The 21,100-nt window shown below is 44.1% G+C and overlaps 1 protein-coding gene across 1 annotated transcript in view; it reads right to left on the bottom strand.

Annotated features, from left to right (window-relative positions):
* The window catches only part of LOC117190364 (suppressor of cytokine signaling 4-like), a 40,326-nt gene extending 21,912 nt beyond the window's left edge, over nucleotides 1-18,414 (bottom strand). The window contains exon 1 of the mRNA XM_033395440.1: nucleotides 18,378-18,414. Coding sequence (XP_033251331.1) covers nucleotides 18,378-18,414 — 37 coding nt within the window. The remainder of the gene's footprint in view (nucleotides 1-18,377) is intronic.
* Between the last annotated feature and the right edge of the window lie 2,686 nt (nucleotides 18,415-21,100).

Below are 21,100 nucleotides of genomic sequence, written 5' to 3'. Positions count from 1 at the left end.
TGTGCCTCTGGGCTACGCCTTGTCTTTCCCGACCCTTTAAAAATCTCCGGGTCACTCATCAACCAATTTTCCTAACGTACTCCTTTCCTTCGTCTATTCCCTATTTACTTAACTATTTTGGTGATACATAAATTGGATTGTTTATTATCTGACTACCCTACTCCACTAAACACCTAGTTCCTGGCTACTTAATCCTCAATACCTTCAATCGTAACAAGAAAACAAATAGATAAATAGTGCAATAAATAAATAAGCGAATAATTAATTCAATGTTTAGATAACCAAATAAATAAATTTAAATACATAAATCGGTTCATTTAAATCAATAAATTGATAAATCTAAATATCCAAACTGATTCAATCAAATAAATAAACACCTACATCTACAATTAATCGCCTAATTATGCATCGCCTAATGCAACACTAAATAACTAAATACTTCCTCTCCCAAACAAAAACTCTTTTTCCGATGACTTGCCTAATGCCTACTTCTAAAATTGCTTTCAAACAATGCTAGCGAGGATCGTCAGTCCTCAAAAAAAAATGATTTCCCTTTGGGTTTTCTTGCTTCGGCTTTCCAATAGTCTGCTAAATCACTAACAAAAACGAGGGGGAACGTTTTGAGTTGCTGCGGACACCGCAACTCTACGGTTATACCCGATACTAAGTCAGTATGGCTCTCCTCCGGCAGACGCCGCTAATATTAAACGACACGACAAAGAGTGCGTGCGAGAGAGACAGAAAATCAGTCTGAGCGTGACGTCGGGCGCTGCGTATCCACTGCAAATTGATTTGTTCGTATTGGCTATAAAAATGATCTGATCTGATCCAGATTCAACAATCTGATAGATATGGTCAGTATCTATGATTCTGCGTTTTTAGTTTTCTCGAATGTGCAATATTGTGGATGCAACAGATTTTCGTCCTTTGTGGGGGCGGAAAGGGGTGGGGCGAAATTCTGAGATATACGTTTTATAGTGAGATCTAACAGAAGTGCGGATACCAAATTTGGTTACTCTAGCCTTAATAGTCTCTGAGATTTGTGGATGCCCCAGATTTTCGTCCCTTGCGGGGGCGGAAGGGGGTGTGGCGAAATTTGGACATGAAACGGTCAAGGTCCGATATCACAGGAGTGTGGATACCAAATTTGGTTGCTCTGGCTTTTCTAGGTTCTGAGATCCTTGAACTCATATTTTGCAATTGGCAAAGCCGACCATGAAACCTGTGTGTTAGAGAGAGACAGAGCGAGAAAGAATGAAATTGTTTTCTTGATTCTGGCTATAATAATTATACGATCTGGTTGAGATTTTACAATCTAGAACATATAGTCATCCTCTACGATTCTGCGTTTTTGGTTTTATCGTATCTTTAAAAATGTGGATGCCACAGATTTTCGTCTTTTGTGGGGGCGGAAAAGGGCGGGGCGAAGTTTTGAAATATTTTTGTAGCAGTGACATATCACAGAAGTCTGGATCCAAAACAACGTTGCTCTAGCTCTTATAGTCTTTGAGCTCTAGGCGCTGAAGGGGACGGACAGACGGACAGACGGACGGACGGACAGACAGACAGGGCTCAATCGACTCGGCTATTGATGCTGATCAAGAATATATATACTTTATGGGGTCGGAAACAATTCCTTCTGGACGTTACACACATCCACTTTTGCCACAAATCTAATATACCCCAATACTCATTTTGAGTATCGGGTATAAAAACATATAATTCCCAAACTGCTTCAGACAAAAATTCACCTTTAATTTGTTTGGTGGGACGAGAGACAACTGCATTAATTGTTTTGCAGGTGAGCGGACCCCCTTCTTTTCCCCTTGCTATTTACCTTCGCTTACTTTTTCTGAGTGCCAACTCCCTTTGCTGTTTCCTCCCTCAGATTACCGTCGATCCCCCAGAATCGGACAACGACGTTAATGCCTCTGGACATAACCCGGACCACGACTCGACAGATCTTCCGGCACCTCTTCCTCTTTTCAGATCCAGACAGCGAGCTCCACGAGTCGGACAACGAGGCTACTACCACCTGGTAATACCTGGACCACAGCTCGGGACACACACTTCCTTCCCTTCTACCTCCGATACATAACTACCATGTCCATTTTCCTCTCTTCTACTCCTCTCAGCGGCTACGACGGCTAGGATTTATTCCCGGCTCGCGGACCGGCTGAGTTTCGTTCTACCAGGGTTCCATTTTACACCGGGTCTTTAAGACTCGCGTTTAAAATCGATCCCTTCTATTACCATTGGGCGCCATTTGTTATGATCCGCCTCTTTGCCACTCTTCCATGAGCGCCACCTTTTGAATTCGCTCCCTTTTCATATTCAGGGTCCCGCTCTTCTTCTCGCTCTCATCCCACCCAACTACCGTTTTCTATTCACTCATGACTCTTTTCAAATTTTCTTTTTATATCCATTATATTTTCTTATTTATCTTGAACATTATTAATTAATAATCTAGGTTTATATAACGGAAACAAATACTAACACAACGAGGGGGAACGTTTCGAGTTGCTGCGGACACCGCAACTCTACGGTTATACCCGATACTAAGTCAGTATGGCTCTCCTCCGGCAGACGCCGCTAATATTAAACGACACGACAAAGAGTGCGTGCGAGAGAGACAGAAAATCAGTCTGAGCGTGACGTCGGGCGCTGCGTAGCCACTGCAAATTGATTTGTTCCTATTGGATATAAAAATGATCTGATCTGATCCAGATTCAGCAATCTGATAGATGGTCATTATCTATGATTCTGCGTTTTTAGTTTTTTCGAATGTGCAATATTGTGGATGCAACAGATTTTCGTCCTTTGTGTGGGCGGAAGGGGGTGGGGCGAAATTTTAAGATACACGTTTTATAGTAAAATCTAACAGGAGTGCGGATACTAAATTTGGTTGTTCTAGCGTTAATAGTCTTTGAGATTTGTGAATATCCCCAGATTTTCGTCCTTTGCGGGGGCGGAAGGGGGTGTGGCGAAATTTTGAAACAAACTCGTCTTGGTCTGATATATTAGGAGTGTGGATACCAAATTTGGTTGCTCTAGCTTTTGTAGTCTCTGAGATCTAGGCGCTAATGTTTTACTCTAAGCAAAGCCGCCTATGCTACGTGTGTGTTAGAGAGAGACAGGGCGAGAAAAAATCAAATTGTTTTCTTGATGCTGGCTATAATAATAATACGATCAAATTCAGATTCTGCAGTCTAAAAGATATGGTCATTCTCTACGATTCTGCGCTTTTGGTTTTCTCATATCTTTAAAATTGTAGATGCCACAGATTTTCGTCCTTTGTAGGGGCGGAAATGGGCGGGGCGAAGTTTTGAAATATTTTTGTAGCAGTGACATATCACAGAAGTCTGGATCAAAAACATCGTTGCTCTAGCTCTTATAGTCTTTGAGCACTAGGCGCTAATAGGGACGGACAGACGGACAGACGGACGGACGGACAGACAGACATGGCTCAATCGACTCTTCTATTGATGCTGATCAAGAATATATATACTTTATGGGGTCGGAAACGATTCCTTCTGGACGTTACACACATCCACTTTTTCCACAAATCTAATATACCCCAATACTCCTTTTGAGTATCGGGTATAAAAAAAACGAGGGGGAACGTTGTGAGTTGCTGCGGACACCGCAACTCTACAGTTATACCCGATACTTAGTCAGTATGGCTCTCCTCCGGCAGACGCCGCTAATATTGAACGACACGACAAAGAGTGCGTGCGAGAGAGACAGAAAATCAGTCTGAGCGTGACGTCGGGCGCTGCGTAGCCACTGCAAATTGATTTGTTCCTATTGGCTATAAAAATGATCTGATCTGATCCAGATTCAGCAATCTGATAGATATGGTCATTATCTATGATTCTGCGTTTTTAGTTTTCTCGAATGTACAATATTGTGGATGCAACAGATTTTCATCCTTTGTGTGGGCGGAAGGGGGTGGGGCGAAATTTTGAGATACACGTTTTATAGTAAGATCTAACAGAAGTGCGGATACCAAATTTGGTTGCTCTAGCTTTTGTAGTCTCTGAGATCTAGGCGCTAATGTTTTACTCTAATCAAAGTATCCACACTCCTAATATATCGGACCGAGACGAGTTTGTTTCAAAATTTCGCCACACCCCCTTTAGCCAATTGTCCTCATCGGCAGAACCGATTATTAAAATAACTTCGCTTTATGGTTTTATTATACCCGATACTCAAAATGAGTATTGGGGTATATTAGATTTGTGGTAAAAGTGGATGTGTGTAACGTCCAAAAGGAATCGTTTCCGACCCCATAAAGTATATATGTAAGATTAATAATAATGTATCGTTTATTAATAGTGTTTTTCGAAAAAGAGTTTAATGAGTCTGTTCTTCCGACTTTTTGTTCAACTTTCTGCTTCTACTTCCAACAACCGACTCCCGTATCGATAACCCCTTATCGGTTAGGTCTTTTAAACATCGGTTAAGTCTGGTTATATCGGTTAGGTCTTATCGATGGTATCTTAAGTTCAAATGTTAATTTAGATGGGATAGTGCTAACTGCTTGATACACTGTCCTTTACATTCGGCCCTCCTGCTCATCTTCATCTGTCCCAGATGATAATATATCATCGTTCTCTGAGACAAAACGCCATAGCTTAATATTGTCACTGCTCGTTGCTGTGATATTTGGCCCCTCGACTTGAGCAACCTTTCTGACGTCGTAGCGACCGTTCCGCTTAACCTTGGTGACTTCATATGGGCCTAGATACTCGCTGGCCAACTTGCGTCCTGCGACGAACTGCGTCCTCTTGATCGCGACCATGTCTCCTAGTCTGTAGCCGTGCTCAGGTCGTCGTTTTTTATCATAATAGCGCTTGTACACCTCTTGCGCCTTCTGAATGTTTTGTTTCGCTTGGTCACGCAGTTCTTGGCGCTCGTTCTTAAACTGCGTAACCAACTCCTCGTTGAGCACCTCCAATAGTCGACTTTCAGCTTGTCTGTGCATCTTTGTCCCAAACATGACCTCGAATGGCGACGACTTCAACGTAGAATGCACATGCGAATTAATCGCCATCTGGACCTGTGGCACATGCTTGTACCACTTCGTTGACTCCTGAGCTGAGAGCTTTGCGATGATACCGAAAATTGAACGGTTCACCCGCTCAATCTGACCGTTGCCTCTCGCCACACCTGTCGTTTTACACACATGTTCGACTTTGTTCTCGTTGAGAAACTCGCTGAATGCGTTGGATGTAAACGCTGCTCCTCTGTCGCTGACTATGCGCTTGGGAAAACCCAACACAAATGACCAATCTCTCAGCCTCTTCACAACTTCTTCGTGACCTGTTGACTTAGTTGGGAACAGCCACACAAACTTGGAGAATGCATCTACCACAGCAAAAATGTACTTGTATTGCTTGACTGTCGCATCCATTGGTCCCAAATGATCAACGTGCAGCGTGTATAGTGGTGTGTCACCCTTGTCAATGCAATGAAGATAGCCTTCTTGTGAGTATAAATGTAATACAGGTGCGATTACATGCAGATTCTTTAAGGTTTGTAGCGACTGTTGCTCTGCTTCGCCAATGTTCAAAACTGCTTCCTTCCTGAGTAGATTCGTGAGCGGCCGGGCAACTTGTGCATAGCCAGGGATGAACTTTCTGAAAAAGCCTGTGAGTCCCAGAAATGCTTGAACTGCTTTAATGTCTTTGGGCGTAGCAAACCGACTGACAGCTGCTGTCTTCTCTTTGCCGGGCCAGATTCTCCCGTCCTCAATGATATGGCCCAGAAAGCTAATGCGTGGCTGCATGAAGCTACATTTCTTCCACTTGATCTTTAGGCCAAACTGCGCAGCTGTCTCCAGGACCAACTTTGTCTTCCTCATGCATACCTCGGGCGACGCGGCGTAAACAATTATGTCGTCCATATAAAGCTGCATAATGTCAGAGTTGATTAATTCTTGAAAAATATAGCTTACGAACCGAATGAACGCAGCTGGCGAGTTCTTGAATCCGAAAGGCGCTTTATTAAACTCGAATAATCCCTCCTTTGTAACAAAGGCCGTATACGACTTGCTTTGCTCTTCCATAGGCACATGGAAAAATCCGTTTTCAAGGTCCATTATGGTAAACCACTTAGCCGACTGCAGCTTTTCCAAGACTTCCTCCATGATCGGGACTGGGAAGCAGTCCAGCAATACCATGCTGTTTAACTTCCTGTAGTCTACGCAAACTCTAAGTGTACCATCTTTTTTCTTCACGACGACAACTCTGCTCGCTACATTTGAAGACGACTTGCGCACGATTCCTTGCTCGATCCATTCTTCGACTTGCTTCTTTACGGCACTGGCTTCGTCTGTTGATAAACGACTCGGTGAGTGATGAAACGGCTTGATTACTCCGTCGGGAACTATCTTCAGTTGGATTGGAAACTGCTTTGCAACTTCTGTGGGCATTTGGTAACTGTTGCAAAGGATGACTCTTCAGTTACATTATATATAAGAGCATGCTCATCTATTGGCACAGGATCTGCGTCATGCTTCAAAAACGTGTATCCTTGCATATCAGCGACGAAACGGAACTTTTTAATGAAATCATGCCCCAAAAGTGCGTCGAAATCAATCTGGCTACTGGGGACTACTAAAAACTTCTGTGTGGTCTGCAACTTATCCACGGTAACTTCTGCATTAAAGTATCCAACAGGCTTTGTTGATATCTGACCCAGACCGCGCAACATAGTTGTGCACTTCAAAAGTTTAACGTTTTTCATGGTCATCAACATACTCTCTTTGATTATGGTTACATCTGACCCTGTATCCACAAGACAGTCAACAACAATGCCGTTTATTTGAATTTTTTTCATGCGACTGCGATCCAAAATTACGCGAACTTTATCAACTTTATCAGCTTCATAAGGACAGTTACGCGAAATGTGACCATTCTGATTGCACTTAAAACACTTTGTTTCGGCTTTGCAGTCTTTGCGTTTGTGTTCTCCTGATCCACAGTTATAGCAATATTCTTTTTTACCGCTTTGCCCACTTTGCTGCTTGAAACTCGTTTTATGCTGTTCGTTATTGCCCTTCTTCTCCGATATGTTCAAACGATCATAGATATCGAACTCTTCTTTCAAGGCCCTGAAGGTCTTACAGCGATACATGGCATACTTATACTCGTTTCTTATGTCCAGACCGTTTACAATATGGCTTATAACAGCCGCGTGTTCAACATGTCCAACTGCTGCTATTTTTCTCATCTGCAGCAAGTACTCGTGCATCGACTCACTACTCTTCCTCTTTCTTTCTTGCAGCAGCTTATGAATGTCTGCACTGTTATAGCTACATGTGAATTCATCCAATAATACGTTCTTGAGTTCCTCATAGGTGCACACGCATTCAGCTTCAAGGAAAAGCTTAGCTGCACCGGTCATTTTTCCTCTGGCCTGCACATACTTTTGCTTTTCAGTAAGCTCATATGCGTCGGCATTTTTTCGAATATCTCAAACCATTTTTCTATGGGAAACGATTTTCCATCACAATCGCTCACAACTTTTGTAAAATTATCTGGAGCGATCTTCATTTCTCGTTGCTCATCGCAAAGCAGTTTCAAACTTAGCAACTTTATCATTTGATCAATCTTATCATCACTATTGTTTTCTGCATTTTCTAAATCTTCCATCTCGTTTGCACTCGGGCGCGACGTTCCTGGTACAGCTTCTTCCTTCTCTCTCTCTTTCCAGTGCAACGGCGGCGGTGTTTGCATCATTTTGCGGCTCTTTTCGACTTGTGTCTGTGTACCCGACGAGTGCTTGTCTTTTCTGTTTATAAGTGTGTATCACACACAACGTGTCTGTGCGTGTTTTTTCTGCTTGTGTACGTACTGCGCACGGACAAGGCGACGCTGCGGCGCGACAATGAATTTCACAATTTTCCAACCGAATTAAACGACCGATCTTTTATTAAACTCCGTGTCTACTGTTAGGCTCACAGAATTTGGATTGCGCACGGACAAGGCGACGCTGCGGCGCGACAATGAATTTCACAATTTTCCAACCTAATTAAACGACCGATCTTTTTTTAAACTCCGTGTCTACTGTTAGGCTCACAGAATTTGGATTGTTCAACTTAATGTTTATAGCCACCAACAACAACTTTACAACTTTATGTAGCTACAAACAACAACTTTAACAACTTTTCAACAATCCTCTTCTTGCATCAGCTTCTGCTTTCTTCTGTTTTTCTTTTTCACACACTCCGAGCTCTGTATTCGACGCGGACGAGCCCCCAAATGTAAGATTAATAATAATGTATCGTTTATTAATAGTGTTTTTCGAAAAAGAGTACAAAGTGTATGATTTAAGATGTGCAATTAATGAGTCTGTTCTTCCGACTTTTTGTTCAACTTTCTGCTTCTACTTCCAACAACCGACTCCCGTATCGATAACCCCTTATCGGTTAGGTCTTTTAAACATCGGTTAAGTCTGGTTATATCGGTTAGGTCTTATCGATGGTATCTTAAGTTCAAATGTTAATTTAGATGGGATAGTGCTAACTGCTTGATACACTGTCCTTTACATATATATTCTTGATCAGCATCAATAGCCGAGTCGATTGAGCCATGTCTGTCTGTCCGTCTGTCCGTCCGTCCGTCCGTCCGTCTGTCCGTCTGTCCGTCCCCTTCAGCGCCTAGTGCTCACAGACTTCTGTGATATGTCACTGCAACAAGAATATTTCAAAACTTTGCCCGGCCCACTTCCGCCCACACAAAGGGCGCAAATCTGTGGCATCCACAATTTCGACGATACGAGAAAACTAAAAACGTAGAATCGTAGAAGATGACTATATCTTCTAGAGTGCAAAATCTCAACCAGATCGTATAATTATTATAGCCAGAATCAAGAAAACAATTTCATTTTTCTCGCCCTGTCTCTCTCTAACACAAACGTAGCATAGCCGGCTTTGCTTAGAGTAAAACATTAGCGCCTAGATCTCAGAGACTATAAAAGGTAGAGCAACCAAATTTGGTATCCACACTCCTAATATATCGGACCGAGACGAGTTTGTTTCAAAGTTTCGCCACACCCCCTTCCGCCACCGCAAAGGATGAAAATCTGGGGATATTCACAAATCTCAGAGACTATTAAGGCAAGAGTAACCAAATTTGGTATCCGCACTCCTGTTAGATCTCACTATAAAAGTATATCTCAAAATTTCGCCCCACCCCCTTCCGCCCACACAAAGAACGAAAATCTGTTGCATCCACAATATTGAGGATACGAGAAAACTAAAAACGCAGAACCATAAATAATGATCATATTTATCAAATTGCTGAATCTGGATCAGATCAGATCATTTTTTTTAGCCAAAAGGAACAAATCAATTTGCACTGGCTACGCAGGACCCGACGTCACGCTCAGACTGATTTTCTGTCTCTCTCGCACGCACTCCTTGTCGTGTCGTTTAATATTAGCGGCGTCTGCCGGAGGAGAGCCATACTGACTTAGTATCGGGTATAACTGTAGAGTTGCGGTCTCCGCAGCAACTCACAACGTTCCCCCTCGTTTACTCACTGTTTCTTTTGTTGTGTTGCGGTCCATCGGCGAAAGCGCTTTCTCGATGCCAGCTGATAAATCTTCGTGAGGGATCAAGAGTTTTTTATTTATTTATTATACCCGATACTCAAAATGAGTATTGGGGTATATTAGATTTGTGGTAAAAGTGGATGTGTGTAACGTCCAGAAGGAATCGTTTCCGACCCCATAAAGTATATATATTCTTGATCAGCATCAATAGCCGAGTCGATTGAGCCATGTCTGTCTGTCCGTCTGTCCGTCCGTCCGTCTATCCGTCCCCTTCAGCGCCTAGTGCTCAAAGACTATAAAAGCTAGAGCAACGATGTTTTGTATCCAGACTTCTGTGAAATGTCACTGCTACAAAAATATTTCAAAACTTCGCCCTACCACCTTCCACCACCACAAAGGACGAAAATCTGTTGCATCCACAATATTGCACATTCGAGAAAACTAAAAACGCAGAATCATAGATAACGACCATATCTATCAGATTGCTGAATCTGGACCAGATCAGATAATTTTTATAGCCAAACGGAACAAATCAATTTGCACTGGCTACGCAGCGCCCGACGTCACGCTCAGACTGATTTTCTGTCTCTCTCGCACGCACTCTTTGTCGTGTCGTTTAATATTAGCGGCGCCTGCCGGAGGAGAGCATACTGACTAAGTATCGGGTATAACTGTAGAGTTGCGGTGTCCGCAGCAACTCACAACGTTCCCCTCGTTCTTTCAGGGCATGTGCGGCCTCCACTATTCTCCACCGGAAACTTTCCTTTTTTTTCTTCCTCGCCCCGTTTCCTTTTCTCCCACGCAACTCTGCCACTGCTTCCCAGGATCCACTATAGATGCCGCTGTCTCTTTCTTCTCCAGCCCTGATACCTATCGGCTCTCTCCAAAACCGCCCATAACACCACACTACCGTTTCCAGGATTACTCCGCCGAAACGGGAGTGCCAAGCAGGCGGGCTTTTTCAATTACTCTGTCCGACGAACTTGAAACTGCTGCTGGAGATCATATCTCAGATTCGGCCAGTCCGGCATTCCTACCGTCCGAACATGCATCCAGTACCAATCCCTTGCGTGGCCACTGACCAATGTGTGAAAGGCTTTCAACACCTCCGCCCACGGTACCTGGTACGACGTCTGTAGATGCTCCACCCGGAATATGAATTCCGCCACGGGCATCCCCTTTGGATCGCCGTCGAAGCTAAGTCCCCATCTTCGTATCTGCACTTGCTCCTGCCTAGCCTCTCCGAAACTCGGTAGATTCCTGTTAGGGTTTGCTCCTGCGCCCATCCCGTTGAACAGCCACTCCTCCACGGGTCTCTGATCGGCTTGGGTCCTCTGATCGGCCTCCAACGTTCGGTTGTCCACGAACAAGTGCGTTGGATGTGCTTGCTGGTTCGCGGGCGCTTCCTGTTGACCTCCTCCCAGACTGATTGCATTTGATCCCCGATTCCTTCCATTCGCATCACTCGCCGTTCGCTCCGCTTTTAACGAACCCACCACCGCGTTGATCTCTCGCATGAACTCTAGCATGTCTGATTGCATTGACGATCTCAGCGCTTCCATTTGCTGCCCGCGCCACACTCGGTAGGTCTCCTGTGCTTGGGCTAAGGCTGCGTTCACGGCTGAGCTTAACTCGGACGGTAACACCAGGTCCTTACGGGTTCGCTGTTGACCTCCTAACGCTCCGGCCTCTGGGTCCTCCTGGTGCAACCCCGCATGTACGTTTTCCGCCACTTGCGACGGCCCTTCCGGCCTACTGCCGTCTTTACCGTCCTGGGACCGAGTCGTCGGCATGTTGTACAGCTGGTACCTGCGCTGTGCCTCTGGGCTACGCCTTGTCTTTCCCGACCCTTTAAAAATCTCCGGGTCACTCATCAACCAATTTTCCTAACGTACTCCTTTCCTTCGTCTATTCCCTATTTACTTAACTATTTTGGTGATACATAAATTGGATTGTTTATTATCTGACTACCCTACTCCACTAAACACCTAGTTCCTGGCTACTTAATCCTCAATACCTTCAATCGAAACAAGAAAACAAATAAATAAATAGTGCAATAAATAAATAAGCGAATAATTAATTCAATGTTTAGATAACCAAATAAATAAATTTAAATACATAAATCGGTTAATTTAAATCAATAAATTGATAAATCTAAATATCCAAACTTATTCAATCAAATAAATAAACACCTACATCTACAATTAATCGCCTAATTATGCATCGCCTAATGCAACACTAAATAACTAAATACTTCCTCTCCCAAACAAAAACTCTTTTTCCGATGACTTGCCTAATGCCTACTTCTAAAATTGCTTTCAAACAATGCTAGCGAGGATCGTCAGTCCTCAAAAAAAAATGATTTCCCTTTGGGTTTTCTTGCTTCGGCTTTCCAATAGTCTGCTAAATCACTAACAAAAACGAGGGGGAACGTTGTGAGTTGCTGCGGACACCGCAACTCTACAGTTATACCCGATACTTAGTCAGTATGGCTCTCCTCCAGCAGACGCAGCTATATTAAACGACACGACAAAGAGTGCGTGCGAGAGAGACAGAAAATCAGTCTGAGCGTGACGTCGGGCGCTGCGTAGCCAGTGCAAATTGATTTGTTCCTTTTGGGTATAAAAATGATCCGATCTGATCCAGATTCAGCAGTCTGATAGATATGGTCATTATCTATGATTCTGCGTTTTTAGTTTTCTCGAATCTGCAATATTGTGGATGCAACAGATTTTCGTCCTTTGTGGGGGCGGAAGGGGGTGGGGCGAAATTCTGAGATATACGTTTTATAGTGAGATCTAACAGAAGTGCGGATACCAAATTTGGTTACTCTATCCTTAATAGTCTCTGAGATTTGTGGATGCCCCAGATTTTCGTCCCTTGCGGGGGCGGAAGGGGGTGTGGCGAAATTTGGACACGAAACGGTCAAGGTCCGATATCACAGGAGTGTGGATACCAAATTTGGTTGCTCTGGCTTTTCTAGGTTCTGAGATCCTTGAACTCATATTTTGCAATTGGCAAAGCCGACCATGAAACCTGTGTGTTAGAGAGAGACAGAGCGAGAAAGAATGAAATTGTTTTCTTGATTCTGGCTATAATAATTATACGATCTGGTTGAGATTTTACAATCTAGAACATATAGTCATCCTCTACGATTCTGCGTTTTTGGTTTTATCGTATCTTTAAAAATGTGGATGCCACAGATTTTCGTCCTTTGTGGGGGCGGAAGTGGGCGGGGCGAAGTTTTGAAATATTTTTGTAGCAGTGACATATCACAGAAGTCTGGATCCAAAACAACGTTGCTCTAGCTCTTATAGTCTTTGAGCAGTAGGCGCTGAAGGGGACGGACAGACGGCCAGACGGACAGACGGACAGACAGACAGGGCTCAATCGACTCGGCTATTGATGCTGATCAAGAATATATATACTTTATGGGGTCGGAAACAATTCCTTCTGGACGTTACACACATCCACTTTTGCCACAAATCTAATATACCCCAATACTCATTTTGAGTATCGGGTATAAAAACATATAATTCCCAAACTGCTTCAGACAAAAATTCACCTTTAATTTGTTTGGGGGGACGAGAGACAACTGCATTAATTGTTTTGCAGGTGAGCGGACCCCCTTCTTTTCCCCTTGCTATTTACCTTCGCTTACTTTTTCTGAGTGCCAACTCCCTTTGCTGTTTCCTCCCTCAGATTACCGTGGATCCCCCAGAATCGGACAACGACGTTAATGCCTCTGGACATAACCCGGACCACGACTCGACAGATCCTCCGGCACCTCTTCCTCTTTTCAGATCCAGACAGCGAGCTCCACGAGTCGGACAACGAGGCTACTACCACCTGGTAATACCTGGACCACAACTCGGGACACACACTTCCTTCCCTTCTACCTCCGATACATAACTACCATGTCCATTTTCCTCTCTTCTTCTCCTCTCAGCGGCTACGACGGCTAGGATTTATTCCCGGCTCGCGGACCGGCTGAGTTTCGTTCTACCAGGGTTCCATTTTACACCGGGTCTTTAAGACTCGCGTTTAAAATCGATCCCTTCTATTACCATTGGGCGCCATTTGTTATGATCCGCCTCTTTGCCACTCTTCCATGAGCGCCACCTTTTGAATTCGCTCCCTTTTCATATTCAGGGTCCGCTCTTCTTCTCGCTCTCATCCCACCCAACTACCGTTTTCTATTCCCTCATGACTCTTTTCAAATTTTCTTTTTATATCCATTATATTTTCTTATTTATCTTGAACATTATTAATTAATAATCTAGGTTTATATAAAGGAAACAAATACTAACACAACGAGGGGGAACGTTGTGAGTTGCTGCGGACACCGCAACTCTACGGTTATACCCGATACTAAGTCAGTATGGCTCTCCTCCGGCAGACGCCGCTAATATTAAACGACACGACAAAGAGTGCGTGCGAGAGAGACAGAAAATCAGTCTGAGCGTGACGTCGGGCGCTGCGTAGCCACTGCAAACTGATTTGTTCCTATTGGCTATAAAAATGATCTGATCTGATCCAGATTCAGCAATTTGATAGATATGGTCATTATCTATGATTCTGCGTTTTTAGTTTTCTCGAATTTGCAATATTGTGGATGCAACAGATTTTCGTCTTTTGTGTGGGCGGAAGGGGGTCTGGCGAAATTTTAAGATACATGTTTTATAGTAAAATCGAACAGGAGTGCGGATACCAAATTTGGTTACTCTAGCTTTAATAGTCTCTGAGATTTTTGAGTATCCCCAGATTTTCGTCCTTTGCGGGGGCGGAAGGGGGTGTGGCGAAACTTTGAAACAAACTCGTCTCGGTCCGATATATTAGGAGTGTGGATACCAAATTTGGTTGCTCTAGCTTTTGTAGTCTCTGAGATCTAGGCGCTAATGTTTTACTCTAAGCAAAGCCGCCTATGCTACGTGTGTGTTAGAGAGAGACAGGGCGAGAAAAAATGAAATTGTTTTCTTGATGCTGGCTATAATAATAATACGATCCAATTCAGATTCTGCAGTCTTAAAGATATGGACATTTTCTACAATTCTACGTTTTTGGTTTTCTCATATCTTTAAAATTGTGGATGCCACAGATTTTCGTCTTTTGTGTGGGCGGAAGTGGGCGGGGCGAAGTTTTGAAATATTTTTGTAGCAGTGACATATCACAGAAGTCTGGATCCAAAACATCGTTGCTCTAGCTCTTATAGTCTTTGAGCACTAGGCGCTGAAGGGGACGGACAGACGGACAGACGGACAGACGGACGGACGGACGGACGGACAGACGGACAGACAGACAGGGCTCAATCGACTCGGCTATTGATGCTGATCAAGAATATATATACTTTATGGGGTCGGAAAAGATTCCTTCTGGACGTTACACACATCCACTTTTACCACAAATCTAATATACCCCAATACCCATATGAGAAAACCAAAAACGTAGAATTGTAGAGAATGTCCATATCTTTAAGACTGCGGAATCTGAATTGGATCGTATTATTATTATAGCCAGCATCAAGAAAACAATTTCATTTTTTCTCGCCCTGTCTCTCTCTAACACCACACGTAGCATAGGCGGCTTTGCTTAGAGTAAAACATTAGCGCCTAGATCTCAGAGACTACAAAAGCTAGAGCAACCAAATTTGGTATCCACACTCCTAATATATTGGACCGAGACGAGTTTGTTTCAAAATTTCGCCACACCCCCTTCCGCCCCCGCAAAGGACGAAAATCTGGGGACTCACAAATCTCAAAGACTATTAACGCTAGAGTAACCAAATTTAGTATCCGCACTCCTGTTAGATATCACTATAAAACGTATATCTCAAAATTTCGCCCCACCCTCTTCCGCCCCCACAAAGGACGAAAATCTGTAGCGACGTCTGCCGGAGGAGAGCCATACTGACTTAGTATCGGGTATAACTGTAGAGTTGCGGTGTCCGCTGCAACTCAAAACGTTCCCCCTCGTTATACCCGATACTCAAAATGAGTATTGGGGTATATTAGATTTGTGGTAAAAGTGGATGTGTGTAACGTCCAGAAGGAATCGTTTCCGACCCCATAAAGTATATATATTCTTGATCAGCATCAATAGCCGAGTCGATTGAGCCATGTCTGTCTGTCCGTCTGTCCGTCCGTCCGTCTGTCCGTCTGTCCGTCCCTATTAGCGCCTAGTGCTCAAAGACTATAAGAGCTAGAGCAACGATGTTTTGTTCCACAAAGGACGAAAATCTGTGGCATCTACAATTTTAAAGATATGAGAAAACCAAAAACGAAGAATCGTAGAGAATGACCATATCTTTTAGACTGCAGAATCTGAATTGGATCGTATTATTATTATAGCCAGCATCAAGAAAACAATTTGATATTTTCTCGCCCTGTCTCTCTCTAACACACACGTAGCATAGGCGGCTTTCTTAGAGTAAAACATTAGCGCCTAGATCTCAGAGACTACAAAAGCTAGAGCAACCAAATTTGGTATCCACACTCCTAATATATCGGACCGGGACGAGTTTGTTTCAAAATTTCGCCACACCCCCTTCCGCCCCCGCAAAGGACGAAAATCTGGGGATATTCACAAATCTCAAAGACTATTAACGCTAGAGTAACCAAATTTAGTATCCGCACTCCTGTTAGATCTCACTATAAAACGTGTATCTCAAAATTTCGCCCCACCCCCTTCCGCCCCCACAAAGGACGAAAATCTGTTGCATCCACAATATTGCACATTCGAGAAAACTGAAAACGCAGAATCATAGATAACGACCATATCTATCAGATTGCTGAATCAGGATCAGATCGGATCATTTTTGTAGCCAAAATCAAGAAATCAATTTGCAGTGGCCGCGCAGCGCCCGACGTCACGCTCAGACTGATTTTCTGTCTCTCTCGCTCGCACTCTTTGTCGTGTCGTTTAATATTAGCGGCGTCTGCCGGAGGGGAGCCAAACTGACTTAGTATCGGGTATAACTGTAGAGTTGCGGTGTCCGCAGCAACTCACAACGTTCCCCCTCGTTATTCTTCGAAACTCAAAGATTGGCCTTGCTGCGTCAGCAGCTGATCCCCTCTCTCAAACTTAAACGCTCGATTGACGGCTCGACAGACTTACAAAGTAACCGCATTTCTTTTTCGTTTCTCCCCAATAGAACAAGTGATTTAGCCAATTGTCATCATCGGCAGAACCGATTATTAAAATGACTTCGCTTTATGGTTTTATTATACCCGATACTCAAAATGAGTATTGGGGTATATTAGATTTGTGGTAAAAGTGGATGTGTGTAACGTCCAAAAGGAATCGTTTCCGACCCCATAAAGTATATATATTCTTGATCAGCATCAATAGCCGAGTCGATTGAGCCATGTCTGTCTGTCCGTCTGTCCGTCCGTCCGTCTGTCCGTCTGTCCGTCCCCTTCAGCGCCTAGTGCTCACAGACTTCTGTGATATGTCACTGCAACAAGAATATTTCAAAACTTTGCCCCACCCCCTTCCGCCCCCACAAAGGACGAAAATCTGTTGCATCGACAATATTGAGGATACGAGAAAACTAAAAACGCAGAATCCTAGATAATGATCATATTTATCAAATTGCTGAATCTGGATCAGATCAGATCATTTTTTTAGCCAAAAGGAAGAAATCAATTTGCACTGGCTACGCAGGACCCGACGTCACGCTCAGACTGATTTTCTGTCTCTCTCGCACGCACTCCTTGTCGTGTCGTTTAATATTAGCGGCGTCTGCCGGAGGAGAGCCATACTGACTTAGTATCGGGTATAACTGTAGAGTTGCGGTCTCCGCAGCAACTCACAACGTTCCCCCTCGTTTACTCACTGTTTCTTTTGTTGTGTTGCGGTCCATCGGCGAAAGCGCTTTCTCGATGCCAGCTGATAAATCTTCGTGAGGGATCAAGAGTTTTTTATTTATTTATTATACCCGATACTCAAAATGAGTATTGGGGTATATTAGATTTGTGGTAAAAGTGGATGTGTGTAACGTCCAGAAGGAATCGTTTCCGACCCCATAAAGTATATATATTCTTGATCAGCATCAATAGCCGAGTCGATTGAGCCATGTCTGTCTGTCCGTCTGTCCGTCCGTCCGTCTATCCGTCCCCTTCAGCGCCTAGTGCTCAAAGACTATAAGAGCTAGAGCAACGATGTTTTGTATCCAGACTTCTGTGAAATGTCACTGCTACAAAAATATTTCAAAACTTCGCCCCACCCCCTTCCGCCACCACAAAGGACGAAAATCTGTTGCATCCACAATATTGCACATTCGAGAAAACTAAAAACGCAGAATCATAGATAACGACCATATCTATCAGATTGCTGAATCTGGACCAGATCAGATAATTTTTATAGCCAAACGGAACAAATCAATTTGCACTGGCTACGCAGCGCCCGACGTCACGCTCAGACTGATTTTCTGTCTCTCTCGCACGCACTCTTTGTCGTGTCGTTTAATATTAGCGGCGTCTGCCGGAGGAGAGCATACTGACTAAGTATCGGGTATAACTGTAGAGTTGCGGTGTCCGCAGCAACTCACAACGTTCCCCCTCGTTCTTTCAGGGCATGTGCGGCCTCCACTATTCTCCACCGGAAACTTTCCTTTTTTTTCTTCCTCGCCCCGTTTCCTTTTCTCCCACGCAACTCTGCCACTGCTTCCCAGGATCCACTATAGATGCCGCTGTCTCTTTCTTCTCCAGCCCTGATACCTATCGGCTCTCTCCAAAACCGCCCATAACACCACACTACCGTTTCCAGGATTACTCCGCCGAAACGGGAGTGCCAAGCAGGCGGGCTTTTTCAATTACTCTGTCCGACGAACTTGAAACTGCTGCTGGAGATCATATCTCAGATTCGGCCAGTCCGGCATTCCTACCGTCCGAACATGCATCCAGTACCAATCCCTTGCGTGGCCACTGACCAATGTGTGAAAGGCTTTCAACATCTCCGCCCACGGTACCTGGTACGACGTCTGTAGATGCTCCACCCGGAATATGAATTCCGCCACGGGCATCCCCTTTGGATCGCCGTCGAAGCTAAGTCCCCATCTTCGTATCTGCACTTGCTCCTGCCTAGCCTCTCCGAAACTCGGTCGATTCCTGTTAGGGTTTGCTCCTGCGCCCATCCCGTTGAACAGCCACTCCTCCACGGGTCTCTGATCGGCTTGGGTCCTCTGATCGGCCTCCAACGTTCGGTTGTCCACGAACAAGTGCGTTGGATGTGCTTGCTGGTTCGCGGGTGCTTCCTGTTGACCTCCTCCCAGACTGATTGCATTTGATCCCCGATTCCTTCCATTCGCATCACTCGCCGTTCGCTCCGCTTTTAACGAACCCACCACCGCGTTGATCTCTCGCATGAACTCTAGCATGTCTGCTTGCATTGACGATCTCAGCGCTTCCATTTGCTGCCCGAGCGACGCTCGGTAGGTCTCCTGTGCTTGGGCTAAGGCTGCGTTCACGGCTGAGCTTAACTCGGACGGTAACACCAGGTCCTTACGGGTTCGCTGTTGACCTCCTACCGCTCCGGCCTCTGGGTCCTCCTGGTGCAACCCCGCATGTACGTTTTCCGCCACTTGCGACGGCCCTTCCGGCCTACTGCCGGCTTTACCGTCCTGGGACCGAGCCGTCGGCATGTTGTACGGCTGGTACCTGCGCTGTGCCTCTGGGCTACGCCTTGTCTTTCCCGACCCTTTAAAAATCTCCGGGTCACTCATCAACCAATTTTCCTAACGTACTCCTTTCCTTCGTCTATTCCCTATTTACTTAACTATTTTGGTGATACATAAATTGGATTGTTTATTATCTGACTACCCTACTCCACTAAACACCTAGTTCCTGGCTACTTAATCCTCAATACCTTCAATCGTAACAAGAAAACAAATAGATAAATAGTGCAATAAATAAATAAGCGAATAATTAGTTCAATGTTTAGATAACCAAATAAATAAATTTAAATACATAAATCGGTTAATTTAAATCAATAAATTGATAAATCTAAATATCCAAACTGATTCAATCAAATAAATAAACACCTACATCTACAATTAATCGCCTAATTATGCATCGCCTAATGCAACACTAAATAACTAAATACTTCCTCTCCCAAACAAAAACTCTTTTTCCGATGACTTGCCTAATGCCTACTTCTAAAATTGCTTTCAAACAATGCTAGCGAGGATCGTCAGTCCTCAAAAAAAAATGATTTCCCTTTGGGTTTTCTTGCTTCGGCTTTCCAATAGTCTGCTAAATCACTAACAAAAACGAGGGGGAACGTTTTGAGTTGCTGCGGACACCGCAACTCTACGGTTATACCCGATACTAAGTCAGTATGGCTCTCCTCCGGCAGACGCCGCTAATATTAAACGACACGACAAAGAGTGCGTGCGAGAGAGACAGAAAATCAGTCTGAGCGTGACGTCGGGCGCTGCGTATCCACTGCAAATTGATTTGTTCGTATTGGCTATAAAAATGATCTGATCTGATCCAGATTCAACAATCTGATAGATATGGTCATTATCTATGATTCTGCGTTTTTAGTTTTCTCGAATGTGCAATATTGTGGATGCAACAGATTTTCGTCCTTTGTGGGGGCGGAAAGGGGTGCGGCGAAATTCTGAGATATACGTTTTATAGTGAGATCTAACAGAAGTGCGGATACCAAATTTGGTTACTCTAGCCTTAATAGTCTCTGAGATTTGTGGATGCCCCAGATTTTCGTCCCTTGCGGGGGCGGAAGGGGGTGTGGCGAAATTTGGACACGAAACGGTCAAGGTCCGATATCACAGGAGTGTGGATACCAAATTTGGTTGCTCTGGCTTTTCTAGGTTCTGAGATCCTTGAACTCATATTTTGCAATTGGCAAAGCCGACCATGAAACCTGTGTGTTAGAGAGAGACAGAGCGAGAAAGAATGAAATTGTTTTCTTGATTCTGGCTATAATAATTATACGATCTGGTTGAGATTTTACAATCTAGAACATATAGTCATCCTCTACGATTCTGCGTTTTTGGTTTTATCGTATCTTTAAAAATGTGGATGCCACAGATTTTCGTCTTTTGTGGGGGCGGAAAAGGGCGGGGCGAAGTTTTGAAATATTTTTGTAGCAGTGACATATCACAGAAGTCTGGATCCAAAACAACGTTGCTCTAGCTCTTATAGTCTTTGAGCTCTAGGCGCTGAAGGGGACGGACAGACGGACAGACGGACGGACGGACAGACAGACAGGGCTCAATCGACTCGGCTATTGATGCTGATCAAGAATATATATACTTTATGGGGTCGGAAACAATTCCTTCTGGACGTTACACACATCCACTTTTGCCACAAATCTAATATACCCCAATACTCATTTTGAGTATCGGGTATAAAAACATATAATTCCCAAACTGCTTCAGACAAAAATTCACCTTTAATTTGTTTGGTGGGACGAGAGACAACTGCATTAATTGTTTTGCAGGTGAGCGGACCCCCTTCTTTTCCCCTTGCTATTTACCTTCGCTTACTTTTTCTGAGTGCCAACTCCCTTTGCTGTT

The sequence above is a fragment of the Drosophila miranda genome (assembly GCF_003369915.1).
Source record: "Drosophila miranda strain MSH22 chromosome Y unlocalized genomic scaffold, D.miranda_PacBio2.1 Contig_Y1_pilon, whole genome shotgun sequence".
NCBI lineage: Eukaryota > Metazoa > Arthropoda > Insecta > Diptera > Drosophilidae > Drosophila > Drosophila miranda.
This window is presented reverse-complemented; position numbering and strand designations above follow the sequence as displayed.